The sequence below is a fragment of the Sminthopsis crassicaudata genome, chromosome 1 (genome assembly GCF_048593235.1).
Source record: "Sminthopsis crassicaudata isolate SCR6 chromosome 1, ASM4859323v1, whole genome shotgun sequence".
NCBI classification, from domain to species: domain Eukaryota; kingdom Metazoa; phylum Chordata; class Mammalia; order Dasyuromorphia; family Dasyuridae; genus Sminthopsis; species Sminthopsis crassicaudata.
In genome coordinates, this window is record NC_133617.1 from 60,438,528 (window position 1) to 60,464,320 (window position 25,793).

At 38.0% G+C, this 25,793-nt stretch overlaps 2 protein-coding genes across 4 annotated transcripts in view; both read right to left on the reverse strand.

The window, feature by feature from the left end:
* Window positions 1–10,829, reverse strand: part of LOC141564193 (cytochrome P450 4F11-like) — a 60,945-nt gene extending 50,116 nt beyond the window's left edge. Inside the window, exon 1 of one of the 2 annotated variants that reach the window (XM_074306369.1) lies at window positions 10,706–10,829. The gene's annotated coding sequence lies outside the window, so the exon portion shown is untranslated. The remainder of the gene's footprint in view (window positions 1–10,705) is intronic. The other variant, XM_074306378.1, reaches the window with a different exon arrangement.
* Window positions 10,830–21,795: 10,966 nt separating this feature from the next.
* The window catches only part of LOC141564207 (ultra-long-chain fatty acid omega-hydroxylase), a 49,370-nt gene continuing 45,372 nt past the window's right edge, over window positions 21,796–25,793 (reverse strand). For both annotated transcript variants that reach the window (XM_074306420.1, XM_074306411.1), the window contains exons 11-13: window positions 23,482–23,546; window positions 23,003–23,085; window positions 21,796–22,515 (exon numbers count right to left, since the gene is read on the reverse strand). In XM_074306420.1, coding sequence (XP_074162521.1) covers window positions 22,308–22,515; window positions 23,003–23,085; window positions 23,482–23,546 — 356 coding nt within the window. In that variant the 3' untranslated portion in view covers window positions 21,796–22,307. The remainder of the gene's footprint in view (window positions 22,516–23,002; window positions 23,086–23,481; window positions 23,547–25,793) is intronic.

Sequence of the window (25,793 nt, forward strand, 5' to 3'; positions counted from 1 at the left end):
TTTTATATTCTTGTATCCTTACAACCCTGGGAGGTAGCTGCTACTATTATCCCCATTTTACAGATAAGGAAACTGAGGCTGAACAAGATTAAGTGACTTGTCCATCATCTGACAGCTAGTTAAGTGTCTGAGGCCAGATTTGAAGTTGGATATTCCTTTCTCTAGGTCCAACAATATGCCCCTACCTGCCTCTACAATTAGACTTGAAGAGTCTAACCTTTAGAACATCAAACATTGGGTAAATTGCCAAGCTTTTCATCTGATCAAATTTTTTTTCCTAGAGGGAAGCAAATCCTAATATGCCATAGATGATTGGTATAGGTATATTCTGTCATTCAGTAGTATAATCATTGGAGGAAATACATTTTATATTCTTTAACTGAATTGTCCTGAAAGTCATTTATGCCATTATTTACTGTGGCCTAGTATCTTCCCTTAGGTCCAAACTTGATTCAGGCAGCTTCTGTTTTGCCAAGTAATTTACTACTGAAAGAATTTAGTTAAAGTTATGGCTCATAGTCTCCAGGGGGTAAAATGTGTTTATAAAGGAAAGCAGAACTAGAAAGGGTTTTCATGTCCCTATTCCTAAAATTCCAACAGCTCAGAAATTCTAATTTGCTTGAATCATCTCAATCCACACTCCACCTATCCTATACTCATATTTGTATGTCTTTCACCTTTTCCAATTTATAAGGTCACAGATTCTGAGAGTTGGGCAATAATCTAATTGCCAAATCTTTTTCTGCAATCCCTGTCCTTCTTGACTGCTCTGAAGCATTTAACATTGTTAGGCTTGGGTTATTCTTCAATATATTCTTCTCTGAATTTTCATAACACTGCTCTCCCTTGACTCTCCTCCTTCTTGTCTACTCCTTCTAACTCCTTTATTGGATCATGATCAATGCTTATATGGAGCTGGCACAGTGGCAAGAGCCTGGTCTGGCATCAGAAACACCTGAGTTCAAATCTAACCTCAGACATGTGCTAAATATATGACCCTGAGCAAGTCATTTAATGTCTGTTTGTCTAAGTTTCCTTAGAGGATAATATTACCACCTACTTTCCAGGGTTGTTGTAAGAATCAAATACTGAATCCTAGGAAATCTTATGGATCAATTGTAATTCAAAAAAGAAAATCTAGAATAAAAGAATGACCCCATAACAACTAAAAGCAGGAATTTAGGGGAGAAAATGCTTTGGTGGCAAAGATTACAATTGTATTTGAAAGAAATAAAGCAAGAAGTCAAAATGGAATGCAGAAGACCAGAAGAACGTGGGTGGTTCTGGATATCATTTGTAACGATCTAAAGTCAAATAAGGAAGCACAGAGCTAATTAGACTATTTAGCTAAAGTTAAACTTGCAGAGTCAGGAAAAATGTGTTTATAAAGGAAAGCAACATTAGAAAGGGATTTCATGTCCCTATTCCTAAAATTCCACCAATTGCTCCGAAATTCTTATTTGTTTAAATCATCCTAATCCACATTCTACCTCCCCTGTACACATATTTGTATTTCTTTCACTAATTTTCCCACTTGAGCATTTTGATGGTCCCTGTTTACCAAGTTTCTCACCAGTCCTTTCTTTCTGAGGGGAATATGGAATAAGCTGTAGCCTTAAAAGCTCTAAAGTGGAGCTCTGACGGTTCTCCCTGTTGAGAGAAGTAGACATAAGAATACCTTAGCTCTTGATACAGTAACAAAAGAATTCTGGCAGGTTTTTCCAGTGGTCCAGGCTCCAAGGATAGCATGTGAGAGAGCTTTGAGGGATAGAATGGAAAAGAAAAGATTTGTGTTTAGACTAATTCCTGAGTACTGATTAGAATCTGAGTTATCTGGGCCTAGAAAGAACAGCACTAGACAATTAAAGGTTCTCTTCTTTAATACTAGGAACAGTGGAAGAATTTTATTGTTGTCTCCTACTGCATAAAGTTGTTTAGAGGGAATGTTAGTGTCCAGTAGGAACATCACATATCCTCTGTTGTATTAAATGATTCAGTTGATGCCCTTAAGAGAATGTCATACAAAGGTCTTATTTCCAAAATATATAGAGAACTGACCCTAATTTATAAGAAACCAAACCATTCTCCAATTGATAAATGGTCAAAGGATATGAACAGACAATTCTCAGATGATGAAATTGAAACTATTTCCACTCATATGAAAGAGTGTTCCAAATTACTACTGATCAGAGAAATGGAAATTAAGAAAACTCTGAGATATCACTATACACCTGTCAGATTGGCTAAATGACAGGAACAAATAGTGATGAATGTTGGAGGGGATGTGGGAAAACTGGGACACTGATGCATTGTTGGTGGAGTTGTGAAAGAATCCGGCCATTCTGGAGAGCAATCTGGAACTATGCCCAAAAAGTTGTGAAACTGTGCATACCCTTTGATCCAGTATTGCTGTTATTGGGATTATATCCCAAAGATTAGCTAAAGAGGGGAAAGGGACCTGTATGTGCCAAAATGTTTGTGGCAGCCCTTTTTGTTGTAGCTAGAAACTGGAAGTTGAATGGATGCCCATCAGTTGGAGAATGGTTGGGTAAATTATGGCATATGAAGGTTATGGAATATTATTGTTCTGTAAGAAATGACCAACAGGAGGAATACAGAGAGGCTTGGAGAGACATCAACTGATGCTGAGTGAAATGAGCAGAACCAGAAGACCGCTGTACACTTCAACAACAATACTGTATGGGGATGTATTCTGATGGAAGTGGATATCTTCAACATAAAGAAGATCCAACTCACTTCCAGTTGATCAATGATGGACAGAAATAACCATACCCAGAGAAGGAACACTGGGAAGTGAATGTAAATTGTTAGCACTACTGTCTATCTACCCAGGTTAATTACACCTTCGGAATCTAATGCTTATTGTGCAACAAGAAAATGGTATTTACACACATGTATTGTATCTAGGTTATATTGTAACACATGTAAAATGTATGGGATTACCTGTCATCGGGGGGAGGGAGTGGAGGGAGGGAGGGGATAATTTGGAAAAATGAATAAAAAATAAATAAAAAAGAGAATGTCATAAATGGAATGACTCCATCATCAATCTGGATATAGAGGGATGCTATGCTGTGGTAGTGTGAGACTATATGATCCCATTAAGTCAGAATAATACAGCTAATTCTATTTAACAAAGCTCTTCAAGCCAATATGTATATATATATATATATTCAGAAATCTGCTTTTGTTTAACTATCCATATTTGTTTAAAAGAGTTTTTTTCCCCTTTGTTCAGTTGTGGGGGAGGTAGGAGAGAAGACAGGTTTTAATTGACTGGTTTATTGCTTTATTTGTTTGATTGAGAAAAAATTAAAATTAGAAACATCAATATGGTATGATAATATCATATCAATATGGTATGATTCCATATGATCCTTGCCTCTGGTGAATTATATCAACCTTCTTCCTCCATCTCAGAACAAGAAGTTTGCCTTCAATGTAGCTGATGTAGTACCTACTCATTACCTACTCAGGATATGAGATAGCACTGCCAATTAAATGAACCAATACTGCAGCAACCATCAAAGATCTTACATAAAATAGCTTTTTTCCCTTGTGCTTCTTCCTATACCATTGAATCTGACCGTGATGAATTTAACATTACTGAAAGTCCAAGAAGATGGCAAAATAAAGCCCAATTTCAAGCTCTCCCAGTTTGATAAGATTATTATAGGACTTGAAAACCCTCAGGAAACATTGGCTTTTCTGAGAAATGACAAGACTGTTGCATAGGAATCATTGGATTCCCTAACACTTAATAAAACTGTTACAGGACTTCAAAAACATTGGATTCCCTGACACATGAAGCAATGGACAGTAGGTTGGTTTTGGACTCTCTCTTGGCTGCTGAAGGAGGCGTATGTGTGATTGCTGTTTACATACCCTCCTTCTAGGACTTCTGGAAATCTTTTACAATACCATGTTGATTTATATTGTTTGTTTTATCACTACTTGCATGTACAATTCATGTTTGTTACACCACATTGAACTTGCACCAACTGTGGCAAGAGTCATCACTACTAGCCTCTGCTATATGCTTGCGTAATACCTGCCATGCTGATGAGTTTGTGCAAACCTGTTTCTAGTAATACCCTTCAGCCCAGAAACCCACTAACAATATCTGGCTTAGCTCCCCATTTCACTTTGGTGTTTTTCATCTCCCTTCCTGAGAAGTCAGGCAGGGCGTGACCACCTGTGTTCTAAAACAAAAGAGAGTGGGAGATGTAGAGGGCAAGAAGATTGCAGAGAAATGGGACTCTGAAAAGGTGGACTGAATCTAAGACAGCAGAGTACTTAAGGCTAAGTACCTACTTACTATGAGATAATGGTTCTATAAACATATACTTAGATGAGGTGGTGATGTGATGGCTTTCCTCATGATTGGCTGAATGTGTTGTGGTGAGGTAATCCTAGGGAAAGATTGGAGGAATGAGAGAGAGAAAGAGTCACAGTCTCTCTGCTGCAGCATGCTCATCAGGGAAGACTTCAAACTCCAGACTCCAGAGTCCAGGACTCATCTTTGATGAGCCAGATTGCCTGCCTCCTTCACTTCTCCTCCTAAAGACCAAGGACTTTGACTGATCCTGACCCTGACTGATCCTGAGGCCCTCCAGAGAGTTAGCCTGGACATTATACCACTTTCCCTGAAAATCACATGAAATCAAGTCTCTGAACAGAGTCTGACAGAATAAAACCACTCTTCAGTTCAAGATAGTTTAGAATGATTTCAAGAAAGGTCAGTCTCACTGAGGTGAAAGAGATATTTAGCCCAGCTCAGGAGTCCAGGAAAGTCAGTGAAAGGGTCTTAATCACAGCAGATCAACAACTGAGACCCTCAGTCATGGCTCAGTAGTAGAGCAAACTAGTAGTCCTAGCTCAGAAGGCAAATTCTGGGAAACCATGTTATTTTCTGGAGAGAGCAGGGAGAGTTAACCCCTACTGTGAGCAAAACACCAAACATAAGGAGCCCTGTGCCCAATGTCAAGGCTCAGAGCTGCAGGGGAATCTTGGGACAATTTCATTTTTACTTCAGGAGCAGAGCTACACTATAAAAGGTGCAAAAAAGCAAAATAAAGGAAGAAAAGAAAATGAGTAAGAAACATAATTATAGAAAGCTATTATGGTGCCAGGAAAGACCAAAATAGCAACTCAGCTTAGGACAAAATGTCCACAGGAGAAATCTCAAAGAGTGACATGAATTATTGCTCTCAGGCCCTAAAAGGTTTCTTGGAAGAGCTCATAAAAGATTTTAAAAGGAATATAAAAAATGTAGAAAAAAAATAAGAAAAGAAATTATAGGTATGCAAGAGAGAATCAACAATTTGGAAAAGGAGGGAAAAAATTGACTGAAGAAAAAAATTCCTTAAAAAATACAAAATGCAAATGCAAAATACAAATGCAAAATAAAAAAATGCAAATACAAAAAAATTCACTGAAGAAAACAAAGAAAAGTAGAATTAATCAAATGAAAAAAGAAATGCAAAAGTTAACTGAAGAAAATCACACATTGAAAACTAGAATGAGGCAAATGGAAGCTAATGACTCTATGAGACATCAAAAATCAGTCAAACTAAAAAGAATGAAAAAATGGAAGAAAATCTAAAATACCTCAATGGTAAAACATCCAACCTGAATAATAGATCCAGGAGAAGCAATTTTAAAATTAACGGTCTACCTGAAGGCTATGACCAACAAAAGAGCCTGGATAGCATTCTTCAAAAGATCAACAAGGAAAACGACCCTGATATACTAGAACTAGAGGGGAAAATAGTCATTGAAAGAATCCATTGATCACCTCCAGAAAGAGAACCCACAAGGAAAATCCTGGAATATTGTTGCAATACTTCTCAAGGAAAAATTACTGCAGGCTGCCAGACAAAAATAATTCAAATCTCGTGGAGCAATACTTATGAATCTGGCAGCTTCTACAATAAAGAATAGAAGGGCCTGAAATAGCATAATCCAGAAGGCAAAGGACCTGGGGTTACAACAAAGAATTAACAACCAAGTAAAACATCATTTTTCAGGGGAGGAGATGGATCTTCAATTAAGTAATCATTTCTATTGGGAAAAAAAACAGAACTAAACAGAAAATTTTAACTTCAAACACAGGACTGAAGACAAGTATTATGGAAAGGTAAATAGGGGATATATGTATATCTACATAGATATAGATATAGATATATACATATTATTTAAAGGTTAAACTATTTATATCCCTAGATAGGAAAATGATATCTGTAATTCTTGAAACCTGTATCTTTTACTGGGGCAGTTAGAGGGGACATACAAGGACAGAGGGTATGAATATGAATGGATTTTGATGTGAGGATATTAAAGAAAAAGATATTAAGGGGTAGAAAAAGGGTTGTTCTGGGAGAAGAGGAAAGGGGAAGTAAAATGGGACAAATTAAATCACATGAAGAGGCACAAAAGACCTATTACAATAAAGGAAAAGAAGGGGAAATTAATATTGTCTGAAGCTTAATCTTATCAGTCTTGGCTTAGAAAGGGAATAAAATAATCACTCAGTTGGGTAGAAAAAATTATCTTACTCTATAAGGAAGTAAGAGGGGAAAAGAAAAAGAAAGGGAAGGACTGGATAGAAGGCAGGACTGAAACACTAGCATAAAGGGGTAAGAGAAGGGGAGGAGGGGTGATAAAAGAAAGGGCAGATAGAGGGACAGAGGGGAAAAAGAGAACAAAAGTATATACAGGGGAGAAAATAGGATAGAGAAAAATACAGAGCTGGTAATCATAACTGTGAAAGTAAATGGGATGGGGGCAGCTAGGTGGTATAGTGGACAGAGCACCAGCCCTGAAGTCAGGAGGACATAAGTTCAAATCTTGCCTCCTAGCTATGTGACCCTGGGCAAGTCACTTAGCCCTAATTGTCTTAGCAAAGAAAAAAAAAGAAGAAGAAGAAGAAGAAGAAGAAGAAGAAGAAGAAGAAGAAGAAGAAGAAGAAGAAGAAGAAGAAGAAGAAGATGAAGAAAGAAAGAAAGTAAATGGGATGAACTCTCTTATAAAACACAAACAAATAGCAGTGTAGATTAAAAAACAGAATTCTACAATATGTTGTTTATAAGAAACACATTTGAAACAGAGATACATACAGAATAATGGTAAAAGGCTAAAGCAGAATTTATTATGCTTCAGCTAAAGCAAAAAAAGCAGGGGTAGCAAATTTGATCTCAGATAAAGTCAAAAACTGGCTCCATCACCATCATAGTTACTGGGATTTCATTTTTCCACACAATCCTCAATCAGCTCATGTCATTGAATGCTGGGATAGATTTTAATAATAATATTTAATAATAATTATATCTCTGACTATAAGAATTGAGTGTTTCACTTCCCTGAAACTGTATCTTTGATAAACCAAGAACATCTATCAGGTGATGCAATGGATAGAGTACTATCCCTGAAGTCAGGAAAACTTGAATTCAAATTTGACCTTAGACACTTAACACTTCCTGGCTGTGTGATCCTGGGCAAGTCACTTAACCCCAATTGCCTCAGGGGAAAAAAGGTCTATTTAATAAGGAAGTACTCCTTTGCAATAGTCCTAGTTAATCCTCTATAGTTCTTCTTTCTAATCATCTTGGTCTTAATGGCTCAGATTTTCCTTTAATTATCAGGTATAAAAAACACCTATCCTATGGGATAGGTGAGACAGAAAGGATTAGGAGAGCTAAAAGATGATGCTTTGTGTTTTAATGATACAAGGAGAGGTAAAAGTCTTTTAAAAATAATGGTGTATGCCCAGAGAAGAAACACTGGGAAGTGAATGTAAACTGTTAGCACTACTGTCTATCTACCCAGGTTACTTACACCTTCGGAATCTAATGCTTATTGTGCAACAAGAAAATGGTATTTACACACATGTATTGTATCTAGGTTATACTGTAACACATGTAAAATGTATGGGATTACCTGTCATCGGGGGGAGGGAGTAGAGGGAGGGAGGGGATAATTTGGAAAAAATGAATACAAGGGATAATGTTAAAAAAAAATTACTCATGCATATATAATGTCAAAAAATTGTATAAATAAAATTTAAAAATAAAATAAAAAAAAAATAATCGTGTATGGAGGAGCTAGAGGGCACAATGAATAGAGCACTGCCCCTGTAGTCAGGAGGATCTGAATCTAGCTTTACACACTTAACACCTCCTAACTGTGTGATCCTGGGCAAGTCACTTAACCCCAGTTGCCTCTCAAAAAAAAAAAAGCTAAAAATCATGGTGGGGGGGTGGGATTCACTGGGAAGAAAAGAGTAAAGAATCTTAAAGATTACTTGTTAGTAATCTTGAGTCTTTGGTTGAAATTAAGAAGAAATCTTCATTCAGCCCAGAGTTTAACATCAACCCAAAAAGGTTTTGAATTCAGGAACACTGAGTTGATGGTCAGGTTAAAGTAAATACTGGTATTAACACAAACTCTAAGACAGATTGCAAGAATTGTAGATCCCTTACTATGGATGACTTGGACCTGTGATAGAGATTCTTGATGGTTCTTGATGGCACATTTTGTGTCTCTCCTGGTCATAGTGATTGTTTAAACCTTACTTTGAAATGATCTGACATTACATCCCCTCTGTTGATTGTATTTTTTTAATGGGCCTTTCATTTGGCTTTTATTGTTTACATTTAGTTTCTCTTTCAGGACTGCTTAGAAGACCTGAGATATTTTAAGACAATAGTCTTATTATTAAAAGTGAAAATTCTCTGGTACAACATTAGGACCTCACTGCTAAGGAATGGGATGTAGTAGGAGAAGCACCAATTTTATATAAGATGGGTTGATTCTTAAGGCTTCCTTGCTGCCCAAAGCATAAAAGTTCTAGCTTGTGAGACTGCACATTTCAGCAGAATTCTCATTGCCCTGGAGGAATACCTTTAAGAACTGTGTGTCCAGTTACCATGGTGACCTACTAAGTCTAACTGATAAGATAAAGACGGAGGCAGGAAGGAATAGCCTTTTACCTGAATTAATATCCTGCCTTTTCAACCAGGAATTCTATAATTTTTATCTTTTGTAATTATTAAATTCATCTTATTGCATGTTGTGATCCATGAATGTCTCTTGTAATTCCAATTCTGAATCACTGTTCTGGGTTAGGCCTGATCCACAATATTCTTCCCTCTTCCAGCACTTGATAAAGTCCAGTGGCTTCCTAAAACCTTTAGGATCCCAAATAAACTCTTCTATTTAGCATTTAAATTTCTTCACAAGCTACACCCTTTCTAATCTCTTACACTCCACTTTGCCCTCCACTCTATGGTCTATACTGGAAACCTGCCTTCTCACTGTTCTTCACACATGAGGAGTGCTTAGCACAAGGCCTGATGCATAGTGGGTGTTTAATAAATGTTGATTAGTAGATTTATTGGTTTGCTAATGTGACCCATCCTTTTGCACTGTCTGCCATCCATGCCCAGAACACTCTACCTGCTTATCTCTTATCTCAGAAACCCTGATATCTTCCAAGATCCAGAGTAATTGTGACTTTCTGCATGAGGTCTTTCCTAGACACCCAGTCCTTAGTGTTATATCCCTAAGATTACCTGTGCCTGTTTTGTATAGACCTTTATAAGTACAGGCTGTTTCTCTATTAAAATAAAAGCTCTTTGAAAACAGGGATGGCTTCACTTTTGTATTTGTATTACTTAGTGCATTAACAACAAATAGTAGGCACTTTAAAGTGATTTCTGATTAATTGGTTGGTATTTGGAAATCTTTATGTTGTTGGATTTTGATTCTAGGACACTTTTTGAAAGACCTAGGCTGGTGCTCAAGGCTGTGAGAAAGGGAAAGAATATAATAATAGATTTGGAAGCAAAAAAATGTTGAACACAGAGATAGGGTAGGAAAAAAAAGAAAACCTGTCAAAACCAAGTGGGATTTGGTCTCTAAATGGCCATTTCCCTCCTCCTTTCTCAGAGTCCCCATGCCTCCTTCAGGCCTCCTCTTTGGACTGATTTCCAGAGATAGTATCTCTGCTTCCTACAGTGACAGAGATCTATTTTTTTACCTGCCATCTTGACTTCCAATGGACATTCCCCAAAGCCCCAATCTGCCCTGTCTCCATAATTCTCCTCTTTTCTATCCCCAGTTCCAACATCCGTTTGGCATCCATCTTCCTACTTCACACTCGCTGTCACCAGAGCCCTCCAAGTAGCATGGAACTCCTACTCAGTCAGTTTCTCAGCCAATATGACCAAAAGGTAAACCAATGTCCCAGAAGAACCTTCCCATTAGCATTAACACCCATTGGTGCCCAGAAATACTATCCTGGTAAGGCCATTTTTCTTCTGAAAAAAAGATATAGGGTCTCTCCCTAATAATACCTGTCTGCTGGTCTCTTTCAGCAGAGCTGACCCATGGCAATGGCAGAAGATAAAACACTCTTTAATGCATGGAGGCCAGATAACTCAGGACAACTTTCAGTCAAGTCTGTTTGCAATAAAAATTCCCTGTGCCTAGTTTTGTCCAAGTTCCAACTTCCCTCCAATTCCTCACTCCCCTGTTTCTCCCCAACCTTCTCTTTTTCTGGGTCTCACCTCCATCTTTTCCTCATCCCAGCTTCCTATACCTTTACTCATAACCTGCAACAATCTAGAGCAGTTCCCTCTGCAGCTCTAAGCTTGGATATTAGCCTTTTTTTTTTTGGAAGTACCTGTTCTCTTTCTGTCTCCCTCTGTCTTTGAGAAGGTCACCCTCTCTTCTTGTTTGGATGCCACCAGCTCCTCACTGTGACCCAAAGCCAAAAATAAAGGTCCACTATCCTCTAGACCACACCTCAGACTCCACCCCCACAGTGAGGAGACCAAGAGGACCGCTGAACGAGACTGGAACTAGAGTGGGAATGGAGCTAGGGACATGGGCCAGAAAAGGCCCTGTCCTTGTTCTATGAAAACAATTTGTAGCAGTAAGTGAAAGATTATGAAATATAAGAAGCCAAGGTCCTAAGGTCATTCCCTGTACTAAGAGTTACCTTACTACTCCTCCCCTTCTCATCTCTTTCCCAACTACCCTATCCTGTTTAGAGAGATATAAATACAACCCCTCCCCTCCCCCCAGCCAAGAACCTTCATCCTAACTGGCCTTCATCCTAATTTCCTTAATGTGGTGTGCTCCCTATTTCACCTTTCTTCCCACCACCCATCTCTTTCTCCTCTTTTCTCCTTTTCATTCCTTTCTTCTGGGCGATACAGTAGTTCGATAGCTGGACCTGGAACTATACCCAAAGGATTATAAAACTGTGCATACTCTTTGATCCAGCAAAAGATCTTCTGTATCCCAAAAAGATCTTAAAATAGAGAAGAGGATCCTCGTGCAAAAATGTTTGTGGCAGCCCTTTTTGTATTGGTAAGGAATTGGAACTTGAGTGGATGCCCATCAGTTGGGGAATGGCTGAATAAGTTGTGGTATTTGAATTTAATGGAATATTTTTGTGCTTTAAGAAATTATGAACAGATTGATTTCAGAAAAGCCTGGAAAGATTTACATGAACAGATGCTGAGTGAAGTGAGCAGAAGTAGGGGGATATTGTACATAATAACAGCAAGATTGTGAGATGATCAACCAAGACGGGCTTAGCTCCTCTCAGCAATGCAGTGATGCAAGACAATTCCAATAGACTTGGTATAGAAAATACTATCTACATCCAAAGAATTATAGAGACTGAATGTGGATCAAAGCATACTGTTTTCACCTTCTTTTCTTTCTTGTAATTTTCCCCTTTTTTATTTTTTCTTTTTTCTTTTTTTTTGGCTGAGGCAATTGGGGTTAAGTGACTTGCCCAGGGTCACACAGCTAGGAAGTGTTAAGTGTCTAAGAGTGGATTTGAACTCAGGTCCTCCTGACTTTAAGACTAATGCTCTTTAAGAGCTAGTTGCCCCTATTTTGATTTTTCTTTCACAACATGAGTTGTGAAAATATGTTTAAAATATTTTATATATGTATATAACCTGTATGGGATTATTTTCTCTCTCAGGAGAAAGGAAGAAAGGGAGGAAAAAATTGGAATTCAAAATCTTACATAAATGAATATTGAAAACTATCTTTATATATAATTGGAAAAAATAAAATATTATTAGGTGGGGGAAAGGAGGAAGAAATCTCCCTAGGAAAGGAAAAGCTAAAAGAAAAAATAGAGTTTAAAAGCTCTGAGTTAAAATCCAGCTTCATATACTTACTAGCTATTTAACTCTAAGCAAGCCTTTTAATCTCTGTATACTTCACTTTCCTCATTTGTGAGATAAGAATAATAGTAGTACTATGTATTTTCCAGAGATACTGGGAGGATAAAATCAGATAATATTTGTGAAGAACTAGGTAAACTTTAAAGCCCTATTTAATGCTGCTAATTATCATCATTTTATTATTATTATCCCTTTCTTATCCTCCAATTTTCCTCCGGTAGAAAAATGTTTCCCAGAAAATAGCCAAAGTGGTATCCATATCCAACTGCCTCTGGCATTAAGTAGCCTCTTTCTGGGAAGGCAGAGATGGACCATTTTGTCTATATCCAGAATTATTAAATTCTGTTGATTTCCACTCCCTACATCTATCCTGTTATTTTGATTCCCTAACTTTTACCCTTGTTCAGATTTATATCACTTTTCTCCTGGAATATTGCAGCAATTTCTAACTGGATTTCCCATCTGCATAGTGTAGCCTCTGCTTAGACAGGCTTTTGTGTGTGGTCTGTGGTTTCCTCCTGGAGAGCGCCAGTTGGGGCCAAGAAATGCAGTAGGATGAAGGGATTGGAAGGAGGAGGAGGACCTATGAACAAAAAATATTCCTATCTCCCCCATCCTTAAAAATTATTTTTAATCTGTCTTCAAAGCCATCTGTGTACTTATGACTTCACACTTTAACTGAAACTTCTCCTTCCCAAAATTTTTAATGATCTCTCATTGATCAAATCGAATAGTTAATTTCCTTTCTTTCCTCAAACTTCAAACTGTTTCTTTTTAGTGCTAACATTCTTTTTTGTTTAATTTAACTCTATTTTATTTCAAAATCAGATGTGCCTCACAAATGACACTCAAGCTCTCATCTCCTTGCATTTTCACTGGCTGTAATGCTTACCCTTCCCACCTTATGCAAGAGGCCTTTCCTAATTCCCCACAGTTAGTTGCCAGTGCCTTTCCTTCTCAGATTATCTTCCATCTATTCTGTGTGTGTCTTGTATGTACCTATTATATTTACATATTGTCTTATTTACTTATATCTTGTCTCCTCCATTTGGATATAAACTTTTTTAGTTCAGGGATTTTTTTGCCTTTCTTTTTAACATTAGCACTTAGCACAGTGCCTAACATATAGTAAGTGCTTAACTGATGATTGTTGACTTATTGTATGACTGAAATGGTACTGATTAAAAGGCTGTTAATTGTACTTCGAGGGGCATTTAAAGCCAATTGTTCCCTTGGCAGTTTCTGCGCTTGACTCCTGGTTCTGCAAACAGAAAGACAGAAGACAAACAGAACAAATTGAATCCCTCCCTCACATAATTCTTCAGATTCTTGACAATAGCTCTCATGTTCACCTTGAATCCTCACTTCTGCAGGCTAGACATCACCAATTCTTTCCACCAGCCCTTAAACAACATAGATTTGAGGCTTTTCACTGTACTGATAACTAACCTCTGGTTAGTTTTCTCCTTAAACTATGAGGCCCAGAATTGAACCCGATGTTCCACATGTGGTCTAATGAGGGTAAAGTATGGTGGGACTGAAAAAAGAAATACCCCTTTAATTCAGACCAAATTCATATCAGTTTTTTTTGGCTGCCAGATCACGTGGTTGACATATTGAGTTTACATATCTTTTCTGCAAGAGCCCTCAGATCTTTCCCAGAATAATTGATGTCTACCTTACTCTTATACTTGTGATGTTGATTTTTTCGACCCACAGGCAAGACTTTATCCCTAATGAATTTCACCCTGTTAGAAATTCAATCCAGTAACTAATCCGTCAAGATCTTAGTTTTTAACTCTTTTTTTTCTCACCTTAGTGATAAAGTACCCCAAAAAAAGGAGAAATTTGATTCCCAATCTTTTTCAAAATAACGAGGAGAAATAGCTGCTGGGGTAAAAATGATGGGGAGCTCTGGAGAAGTAAACATTCTATCCTAGAGTTTAAGATGAAAGAGGATATTTTGGTATACTCTGACTAGATTTTGCTATCTGCTCTAGATTTTTAAAAAGAAGATTTCAAAAGGTTCAAAGGATAGACAAATAGGATCCCACAGACTAAAATGTTTCAGGAGAAATTAACATATAAAAGCTAGAATATTCTTGAGAATAAAATTCTGAAGAAACGAATGGAAACTATTCTGAAGAGATTGTTTTAAATATTCTTTTAATGCACCAATCAATTTAGACTGGGAAAAAAAGAGAAGAAATGTACAGGAGATGGAAGCAAGACTAGGAACAGTTCTATGAAAATTGTGTAGGAATGTGAAAGGTAAGAATGAACTGAAGTTGGTGAAGGTAGCTAAGAAAAAACTTTTTTACAAGCTTCAAAGAATGTGTATTAGAGCAAAGTAGAAGATCAAAAAAGAGATAGGACCTTTGTTTGCTTTTGCTTCTTTGGCAAAGTCACTTAACCTCAGTTTTCTCAAGTCTAAAGTAGAATCTAAAGCACTTAAACCCCGTCCCCCAGGATTATTGTAAGGTTCAAACGAGATTATAAATCATAAAACACTCAGTGCTGTATATATAACAACTGTTATAAAATGATAGCTATCATTAACTTTATTATATATATATATATATATATATATATATATATTTATATATATATATATATATACATATATATATATGTATATATATTGTGCTTAGAAGATTAAATTCCATTTGTCTGGAACCATACCCTTTTATGGACCAAAACATTGATTTCTTCTACATATTCTCTCTCCTTCCTTGACATCCATGACATTATATCCTTACAAACATCCTTCTATCTCTCTGACTACTTCTTCTATCTCTCTTTTGGAAGATACTATATCCCTCTCCATTATTAGGTACACTTTATTTCATGACTCCACTGCTCAATAGAACTTCTTGCCCCTCCTCACTGTCTCTTCTAGAGCCTCAGGCTATTGTCGTTACTAAGCCAGCACTTCTCTAGATCCTAATTACAGCACTCTACAACCCCCAAATTTTTCTCCTTTCTGTAGAAATTCTCACAGTCTTCATTTTCATCCAAAACTCTCCTTCTTGATTACGCAGTTGAATATAACATTGTTGGGCCCTCAAACACACTGATCTCTCAGTTCACCAACTTCCTCAACTCCTATGATCTATACTTTTCCAGAATGGAAATCTCTGCTAAACAGTGCCCTTACTGGGTCTATATCCCAAGGAAATCCTAAAGGAGGAGAGAGGACCCACATGTGCAAAAATGTTTGTACCAGTTCTTTTTGTGGTAACAACGAATTGGAAAATGAGTACTTGGTCATCAATTGGGAATGGGAACTGAATAAGTTTGGCATATGAAGGTAATGGAATATTATTGTTCTATTAAAAATGATGAGCAAGCTGATTTTAGAAAGGCTTGAAAACATTTACATTAACTGATGCTGAGTAATACAAGCAAAACCAGGAATACATTATAAATAATAACAGCAAGAATGTGCAATGATCAACTATGAAAGACTTGATTCTTCTCAATGGTTCAGTGATCCAAAGCAATCCCAACAGGCTTTGGACAGAAAATGGCATCTTCATCCAGAAAAGAGAACTAAGGAGACTGAATGTAAATCAACAAATGTTATGTTCACTTCTTTTTGGTTTTTTGGGTTTTTTTAATCTCTCCCATGGTTTTTTCTTTTTGCTCTGATTTTTCTCTCCCAACATGATTCATATAGCAGTGTATATTTAAAAAAAAATAAATTTATTAGGAAAAAAAAAAAAGGAAATGTCTGCTAAAGCCCTTCTAAGCAATCATCCTTATCTCCCCTGGAAAATCTTCAATGAGTGTTAACTCATCACCTCCCTAGAGAGTGCATTCCACTTTTGGACAATTCTAATTGTCAAAAATGTTTTTATTTACCTTGAGTTCTAATAACTTCCTTGTAATTCAATCATTACTCTGAGCCCTAACCTTTGGGGACAAAAAGAACAAACCTAATTCCTGTATCACATGTGAGTATTTCAATTACTTAAAGATAATTATTATGTACTTTTCTCAGTATTCTTTTGTTGAAGTCAAATATTTCTAATTCTTTCAATGCTGCTATTAGTTATTTGTTCTGGAAACTATACATATCCTATTTTGCCTTAAGTTCATATCAATTTCTATGATATATTATCAACTGATATTGAGCATAATGGTAGTCCATGAAAACCGAGAGACCTATGGCCTTGTGTATCCCATCCTATACTCGTGCAGTTGACTTTTTTAACCCAAGTGAAGGACTTGACATTTATTCTTAAAACATTTCACTGCATTAAATTTGGCCTATTGATCTATCCTATGGGGTGGAGAAGACAGAAATCTCAGTTTAGTACTTCAACTGTCCTTCACAGATTCAAGTTGTCCAAAATTTTGACAAATACATCAAATGTTTTTTTAAGCCAAGTAAGTGGAGGGGAAAGTTAAGTAGAACAGAGTTTTTTTAAAAATGTAAAAAAAAACAGGGACAAAACACGTATTGTCACATTACAGAACCATCTTCAATAGAGATTTCAATCCACTAATCACCACATTGATTACCAACTAGGAAATTCTATGATTCTGTGGGAATTGAGAGGAAAATTGAAGAAGCAAACATGCTTCTAAGCAATACAATTTAGCAAATGATTATAGTAACCTTGTGTTTGACAACTACAAAGATTTAAGCTTTTGGAATAAGAATTAATATTTGATTTATAAAAATTGTTGGGGAAACTGGAATTTGGCAGAAATTGGGTATAAACCAATATCTGACACCATTTACCAAAATAAGGTCAAAAGATCTTAAAAGGGAAATATCATAAGAAAATTAGAATGTGGAACATAGTATCAAATTTATGAAGAGGAAAAGATTTATGAATAAAGTGATAGAGAGCATTAAAAGATATAAAATGGATAATTTTGATTATATTAAATTTAAAAGGGTCTGTACAAATAAAACCAATATAGTCAAGATTAGAAGGAAAGCAGAAATTTGGAGGGGGGAGTTATAAACAGTTTATCAAATAAAGGTTTCATATCTCAAATACATAGATAATTTTGTCAAATATATAGGCAAATGAATCATTCCCCAATTAATAAATGGCCAAAGGTAGTTTTTGGATGAAGATATCAAAACTATATATAGCCATATTTTTAAAAATGCTCTAAATCAATAATGATTAGAGAAATGCAAATTAAAACAACTTTGAGTTATCTTCTATCAGATGGGCTAAAATGATAGATGGGGAAAATGACAAATATTAGAAAGGGCATAGAAAATTAGAACACTAACACTCTAGTGGAGTAACTGTGAACTGACCTAACCATTTTGGAGAACAAACTGAAATTATACCCAAAGAGTTATAAAACTGTGTATACTATTTGACCATTATTAGATCTGTTTCCCCAGGTGACCAAGGGAAAAGGAAAAGAACTCATATGTTCCAAAATATTTATAGTGGCTCTCTTTATGGTAAGCAGAGAATTGGAAACTAAGGTTTGCCCATCAATTGGGGAGTGGCTAAACAAGTTATAGTATAAGATTGTGATGGAATACAACTCTGCTGTAAGAAATGATAAGCAGGTTAGTTTTTGAAAAATGTGGAAAGATTTGCATAAAATAATTAAGAGTGAAATGAGCAGGATCAAGAGAATGTTGTATACAATAATAGCAATACTAATCAAAGGATAACTCAGAATGAATGTTATTCTGAGTATTATAAATATTCAAATCAATTATAAAGGACCCCAAAGAAAGATGCTATCCACCTTTAGAGAAAGAAATAACAAATAGAAGTATACATAGTATATTTTACATTGTTGTTCTCAAAGTAGACCAATGATATCAGAAGGGTAATATCTTTAATTGTAAGTGAATTAGATTTAAGTGAGGAAAAGCTGTGCAAAGATCAGTCTTACTCTCTCTTCCAGAGTTATTGCAGATCAGAGTCAAGATGCAAGACTTAAGTCAGAACAGCTAGCAATGGTCCAGCAGGCTTACCTATATAGATATGGATATATAGATATCTGTGTCAAATGGTGTGAGGTGAGGAAAGAAGGAGATCAGAACTTAAAATGTAATTTAAAAATTTTAATTTAACACTTTCAACATTTCCAGCTAGGATCCTAGGCTAACAGAGCCATTAACAGGAGTGAGAAAATTAGGAGGAACGAGGTTTTGAAGGGAAAGTGATAAGCTCCATATTTTCCCATTGAGTTTGTAGAGATGTCTAACAGGCATTTAATCATTCCGAGCTCATCAGTGAGGTTAGAGCCTAGGGATTCCTGCATATATTAATCACTGGTAATTCAGTCACCCCCAAATTTACCTGTGCTATCAGCTAGGGCCTTTTGATTACAAGATTAGCATAAGAGATTTCCTCAAGTGCTTTGCCAAAATCCGTGCATCAGAAATGCAGAAAGAGAAGCAGGATAGGATACTGTCAGAAAGGCTGAGTTCAGGGAAAGTGTTCAGGAAGGGGTCAGTGGCGATAATGACTGGGAAGAGAAAGTACTGGGTTTGACCATGATTGCCTGAGAGAACTGTTCCAGTGGGTGCTAGAAATGAAAGCCATTGGGAAACAAGAAAAAGGTAAAAACATGCCGGCCACAAACATAGAAAGTTGGTTTTTTGTTTTGTTTTTTCCCCTAGGAGCCTGTCTGTAAATGAAAGCAGACTATACGGGCAAATGAAGATTTTCTAAACATGGGGAAGACCTGAAGGCATGTTTGAAGGAAGAAATCAATCAATTAAAGTATATTGAAAATTAGATGGAAAAGAGGTCATCAAAAGTGTGAATCATGAATCTGCTGCTTCCCACCTTTATTACTTTGGGCTCTGTTTCTTTAGCTGTAAAATGAGGAAATTGGAAGAAAGCTAAATTTGATTATGGTCTGTTGTCCTAAAACATCCCAGCAGAGGGAGCTCCAGGATACATAATCCACTCCCCACTTAGCCTAGCCCTGAGCTCAAAGGGTCAAAGAAAGACAAAGAGAGTAGGGAAGATAGCCAAGAAATTTTCACTTCTATATGGGGTCAAGGCACGCTACTAAAGATGGAAGATCCATCCCTCCGAGCTAGAACTCCATGAGCCGTGAATTAGTCACTTAACTTTCCGGGGGAGTCAGCTCTATGAAGAGGTAGAGGAAGGAAGGGATTATTGGGAAAGCACTTTGTAAACATTAAAGTGCTATAGAAAAGAAGCTGCTGTGATTACATGTTTAAATGATTCCTCAGTCTGGTATTTAAAGGCCTCCACAATCCACCTTCACCCAGATCTTCTGGCTGTCCTGCATTCAATTCAACTCAATAAATATTTACTAAAGACCTATGTGCCAGGCATTCTGTATTTGACATCTCCCCACAGATTAGTCGCTTAAAGCTTCAGACCCCAGGCTTCACCTCCAGGAACCCTGGCAGAGTCACTCAGTAGTGGGGTCCAGCTGGAGGGGACCTCCTGATGCATATCGTGCCCTCCCCAAACCGCTGGGGATGAAACAAAGGGGCAGCAGAAGAATGGGAAGAGGAAGATTAAACACCAGGTATGCTTCTCATTAGTACTAGAAAAAATTAACCCTATCTTCCATTATCAAAGGAACCTGGAGATTGATACCACCAATGAAAGGGTATCACCCTAATCTCCCCTCCTGAAAAAATAAAATCCAAGCTATGGAGAGCATGTGAAAAAAAATGCTCCAAATTACTAATAATTCAAGGAATCCACATTAAAATAACCATGAGGTTCTGTCTCACACCCCTAATATCAGCAAGCATGAAAAAAGAAAAAAGAATTACAATTGTTGGAGGGGATGTGGGCACATTGAAGCACATTATTGGTGAGCCTGTGAATTGATCCTAGGATTATAAATCCTAGGATTATAGAATTTTAGAAGCCACTGAGTTCAATACTCTGTCTTCTTTTTTTTTTTTACAGATGAGGAAATTGAGCCATAGAAGTGACTTGCCCAGTGTCACAGAGTTAATAAGTGGGTGAGACACGTTTGAACATAGTTCTCTGTCCAGCCATTCTGGAAAATAATTTGGAACTATACCCCAAAAGTCATCCAAATGTATACTATTTGACCCAGAGATGCCACTTCCAGACCTGTGCTCCAAAGAGGGGGTAGGGAAGGAGGGAAAATACCTATATTTGTTTAAAAAAAAAAAAAAAGGAAAAAAAACATTAATAGCAGCACTTTGTGTTGTAGCCAAAAGCATAAGTATGACCACATCAGGATCCTGCTTCAGAATTTCCAGTGTCTCCCCATGGCCTCTAGAATAAAATAGAAACTCTTTTATTTTGGCATGTAAAGTCCCATAAGATCTATCTCCAGCCTGTATTTCCAGATAGCTCACATTACTCCCCTTCGCATACTTCACATTCCAGACAAATGACTGTTTCCCAACTCAGCATTCCAATTTTTATCTCCCAACCTTTGCAAAAGCTCTCCCCTGCGCCTGGGATGCCCTCCCTCCTTACCTTCTCCAATACTTTGAAAGCGTGGCTTGGGGGTCACTTCCTATGTGAAGGATTTCCTGATCTCCCTAGTTTTTCTAGTTCTGTCTTCCTCTTCAAATTATCTGGCCTTTACTTATCTGTCTACATGTTGTATCTTTCCATTAGAATGTAAGCTTGGCAAAGGGGAACTCTGGTTTCTGTCTGTTTTTCTGAAGGCCCAGAACACCGCCTTAGCACATACAAAGGAAGGCTTTGTGAATTGAATTGGGTCAGTGTTGGGGCTTTTAGACCTCTGTGCATCCCCTCCCCCAACCAGCCTCTCCAGTATCCTCCTTGGGAAACCAGAGTAACAGAAGGACTGGCTCAAAGTCATGATTCTACCTACAATGCATTGCTTAGCCTTTGTCTTTTGTCATCTTTCCCAGTTTTCTGGGCGTGAGCTAACCTCAGAGTTATTGCGATTTGTATTTCTCTTATTATTAGAGATCTGAAGCAATCTTTCATATGGTTGTAGATAGTTTACATTTCTGCTTTTGAAAACTTTGTTCATATCATTTGCCTACTTATAGATTGAGAAATTAATTAGTCATGCATATATATATATATATATGTTTATTCCCTACATATCTGGGATGCCATACTTTATCTACTGAATTAGATTTAAAGGTTTCTTCTGTCTCCTCACTCAATTTTAACTTTTCTTTTTCTTTTTTCTTCCTTTCCTCCCTTCTTTTTCTTTCTTTCCTTCTTTCTTTCTTTTTTCTTTCTTTTCGTCTTTCCTTTTCTTTCTTTCAGGTTGGGCTCCCTCTCTTGCAGGTTAGAAGTACAGATGTTTTCCAAGAGCCCTCTCCTTTTCTGATCTGCATATGAATTTTGACGCCCTCCATTTTCGGACTTAGGTTTGTTTGCCTCTATTTAGGCAGTCTCATGTTACCAGGAGGTAACCCTACCTATGCCAAACTTTCTTCTGACTTCTGATTGGCTTAGCCCATTCAAGCCGAGCCTGATTGACTCAGAACTCCTGAGCCTCCATCAGCCCCAACCTTCCCAGGATCAGAGATTCCAGACATGTGCCTGGCTCCCTTGTTTTTCCAACTGCCGATATCAGAGGGAGTAGAACCAGAGTAGACAGAGCCTGATATCTTACTGGTTTTATTGTACAGAATCGCATAATTTCAGAAGTGTACAGGCAGATCTTGAAAACTGCATTCATCATGGGAGCAAGATTTTCTTTTTTCTTTCTCCCCCCTTTTATCTTAAAAAATAAAATAAAAATGAAAACAATAAATGATCTTATAACTGAGGAAGTCCAGTCAGCTCCCAGAGAGCAAACCCAACAGCCAGGAGGGGGTGGGACAGCACCCGCAAAAAGCTGCTGTCTCCTCTCTCATCCCACTTCTAACAAGCCCTGAGATTGTTCTTTCAAGATCAACTCCAAAGAGCAAGAGGAAAGGCAAAGGAAGGCAACTTCAGGTGTCCAAGGATGATGGTGTCCCCAGCCCCGGATTACCAGGTCTCAACTCCCAGCACAGGGAGAGAAACACCAGGGAAAGAGAGAGGTTCACACAGCTCCAGGCCTCAGGACTTCTGGACATTTCCCCACTCTTGTTTCCCACTCCCTCCAGTCTCCTCCCCAAACTGGACTGGCTCATTGCTGGGGCTGGGTCGCAGGAGTGGCTGCAGTCTGGGAGGACAACGGCTCCACGTTTAGCCAAATCCCACTCTCTGTCCGTAGGATCAGTTCGGGCTTCCGACGCACCTTCTTGGTCCTGTCCACTGTGAGCCGGAAGCGGAGTAAAGTCAATGCCACAACCACCTTCATCTCAGACATGGCAAAGCTCTGACCGATGCAATTTCTGCCCAAGGGAAGGACACAGGATATAGGTCATGACCCTCACACTGAGACCCCTTGGAGGATGTGGGGAGGGGAAGGAAAGGGGCAGAACAGAACAAGACTTCCAGCTCTAGGCCCTGAAACAAAGAAATGGGGAGGAATGTGGCTAACTCACTCAACCCCAGATGCTGAAGGAAAGAGAGGAGAGTGACATACCCAGCCATAGGCACTGTGGAAAGGAAGAAGGGGAAGGGGAGGGGAAAGCAGCCCATCCAGGACCTCAGGCTCTGAAGAGATGTCCATAAATTTTCCAGGCTACTAATGCTTGAGATTGATTGAAGACTCCCCCCTGATCCCCTCACCCCCGATAACAGAGCTGTTTATCTCTCAGATCCAGCTCTGGGGTTGGGGGCAACAGGGGGAACCTCTTAGGACATCCTGGGGATTTTAGAAAGGAGGGTTACAAAAACTTACATGGGAGACAAGGAGGCAAGAGGCAAGAAAGTTACCTGGGTCCGGCTGAGAAGGGAATGTAGGCCAGTGGGGATCTCTGCTGGGGATTCTCAGGGTCAAAGCGGTAGGGGTTGAATACCTGGAGGGAGACATAGCCAATGATGACTAAATGAGGCACCAGTTCAGGATCCTTCCTCAATGTCCCAGAGAGGCCTGGCTAGGGGGTGTCTAGTAGAGGTTTAAGTAGAGAAAGGGCATAGGAACTTTACTGATTAATCTACACCCACCAATAAAGTCTTGTTCGGTGGAGCTGAGAAGAGAGAAAGTGATATATTAGAAGAATTAGATCAGAAGGCATCTCCAGGCTCTCTGGGAGCCAGCTCTAACCTAGCTGGGCTGTGGCCCAGAAGCCCAACCACAAATGTCCTGGTCTTCTCTTTCAGAGTTAAAGGGCAGCTCCCTAGGGCTGTCAGGATTATCTTGTTCTTATGGGAAAGGGAAGGAGCCAAGCACAGAGAACACATTGTTTCTTTACCTTGGAATCAGGCCACACAGAAGGATTGTGGTGGGTCCCATAGATGCTGACCAGGCAAATTGTCCCTAGATAGAGAAAGGTCAGAGTCATTTGGAGGAATTGGGGGAGAAAGGGACAGGGAGCTTTCCAGCTTGAGTTCAATGAGGCTGCCCCCCAAACTGATGCTCCCCACACGGGGGAGATCCAAGAAGCCAATCTGAAAAAGTGGGAAGTGTTTTGTGAGGGATAGGGTAGTCAAGGAAGATATTTTAGTTCAATTTAACACTTATGAATGGGAGGTCAGTGATAGAAAAGCTATGGATATAATAGATGTGTATGCAGGTACATATATTTATATATAATTTTTTATGTATATGTATGCTCAAAATTTATAACAGCACTTTTGGAGATAGCAATAACTGGAAACTAGGGAGATACTCTTTGTTTGGGAATGGCTAATAAAAATTTATTACATGAATGTAATGGAATGTTATTCCATTACAATAACAAATGTTATTATTCCTTAATCAATAATGAATATAAAGATTCAGAGAAGCTTGGGAAGGTTTCAATGAACTGACACAAAGTCAGAAAAAAACAAGACTCAATGACTATAACACATGGAAAAGAACAACAAAACAGCAACAACAACATAAGCCAGCAACTGAACATTGTTCAATTATAAATACTAGATGTGACTTTAAAGAGGAGTTGAAAACACATCTCCTTCCCATCTTTGCAGAGGTTACTGACTTACTTTTCACCACTATCACTTTTTTTATTATGATTATTATTTATACAAAAGTCAGAAGAGAGGTTCTCTACATAAGGATAAGGATGGCTATGTAGGGAGGAGAAGGGAAAAAGATATTTGAAATTCATGAAGGTGATACAGAAATAAAGCATATAAATAAACATTTTAAACAAATGTTTATGTACCCACTATGTGCAAAGAGCTATCCTGTGCTAGGAATACAAAGATGAATGAGGAACAGAATAGTTGATGCCTTCCTTGACCAGGGGAATACAAATAAGTTCATAGAAGTAGCAGATTATTTGAAAAAGGAAAAAGTACTAACTACTGAGGGTGATCAATAAGACTTTCTCAGAAGAAAGTAGGATGTTGACATATGAGCTAAGTATTGAAAGAAGCAAGGAATTCTAAGAAGCTCAGTTGAGGCGAGAGTGCATTGTTGATACAGGCGACAGCCTCTACAGGGGCACAAATGTGAGAGATGGAATGCTGAGTCTGGGAACATCCAGTAGGTTATTTTGTCTAGACTGCCAAATGTCTAATGAAATGTCTAAATGTCTAAAACAACAAGACTGTGAGATCTTAATTGATAAACAAAAATACTTATATTTTATTCTATAGGCAATAAGGGACTACTGAAATATAAATAGAGAAAATAGGAATAAATTACAGGGAATTTGAAAGAGAGAGCAGTTAGCAGTTGGATGGCTCAGAAATCCTTCATGTAAAAGAAAGGGATTTTATAAGTCAGAGATGACTAGGAAATATATTCTAGGATTGGTAGATTGATGCTACAAAGGCAAGGAGGTGGGAGATGGAGTGTTGTGAGTAAGGAACAGCAAGAAGGCTGGTATGGCTAGACTGAAGAGTGGACAAAGGGGAGTAATGTACAAAGAGATCAGAAAGAGAGGGTAGGACTTTAAAAGCTAAACAGATGAGTCTATATTTTATTCTATGGACAATTGGGAGTCCTTGGATCTGATTAAGTAGATGGGAATATGGTCAGATCTGTGCTTAAGGAAAACCACTTTGGCAGGAATGTGGAAGATGGACTGGACTGGGGAGAGATGAGATGGAGCAGTTAGTGGGAGGCTATTGCGATGAACTGGGCCAGAGGTGATGAAAGCCTAAACTAAGGTGACAACTGTATGAGAAGAGAGAAAGGATCAGATATGAGAAATGGCAAGATCTGGCAACTAAATAGATGTGAGGTGATGGGTGATGAGGAGTCCAGGTTATGAACCTAGTAGACTTGAAAGATGATGCTACCTTTGACAGAAATAGGGAAGTTGAGAGGAAAGGAAGTTTGGGGAGGAAAGTTTTATTTTGAAAGTGCTGAATTTGAGACATCTCAATCTACAGGGCATCCAGTCTGAAATACCCAACAGGCAGTCAGTAATACAGAGCTAAAGCTCAGAGGAGAGAGCCAGAATATATAGATCCATCATCTTCGCAGAAATGATAACAAACCCATGGAGGTTGATGAGATCATCAAGTGTAAGAATGTAAAGAGAAAAGAAGAAAGGGAGGAAACAAAAATTTATTAAGCGTTACCTCTGTGCTGGGCATTGTTCTAATC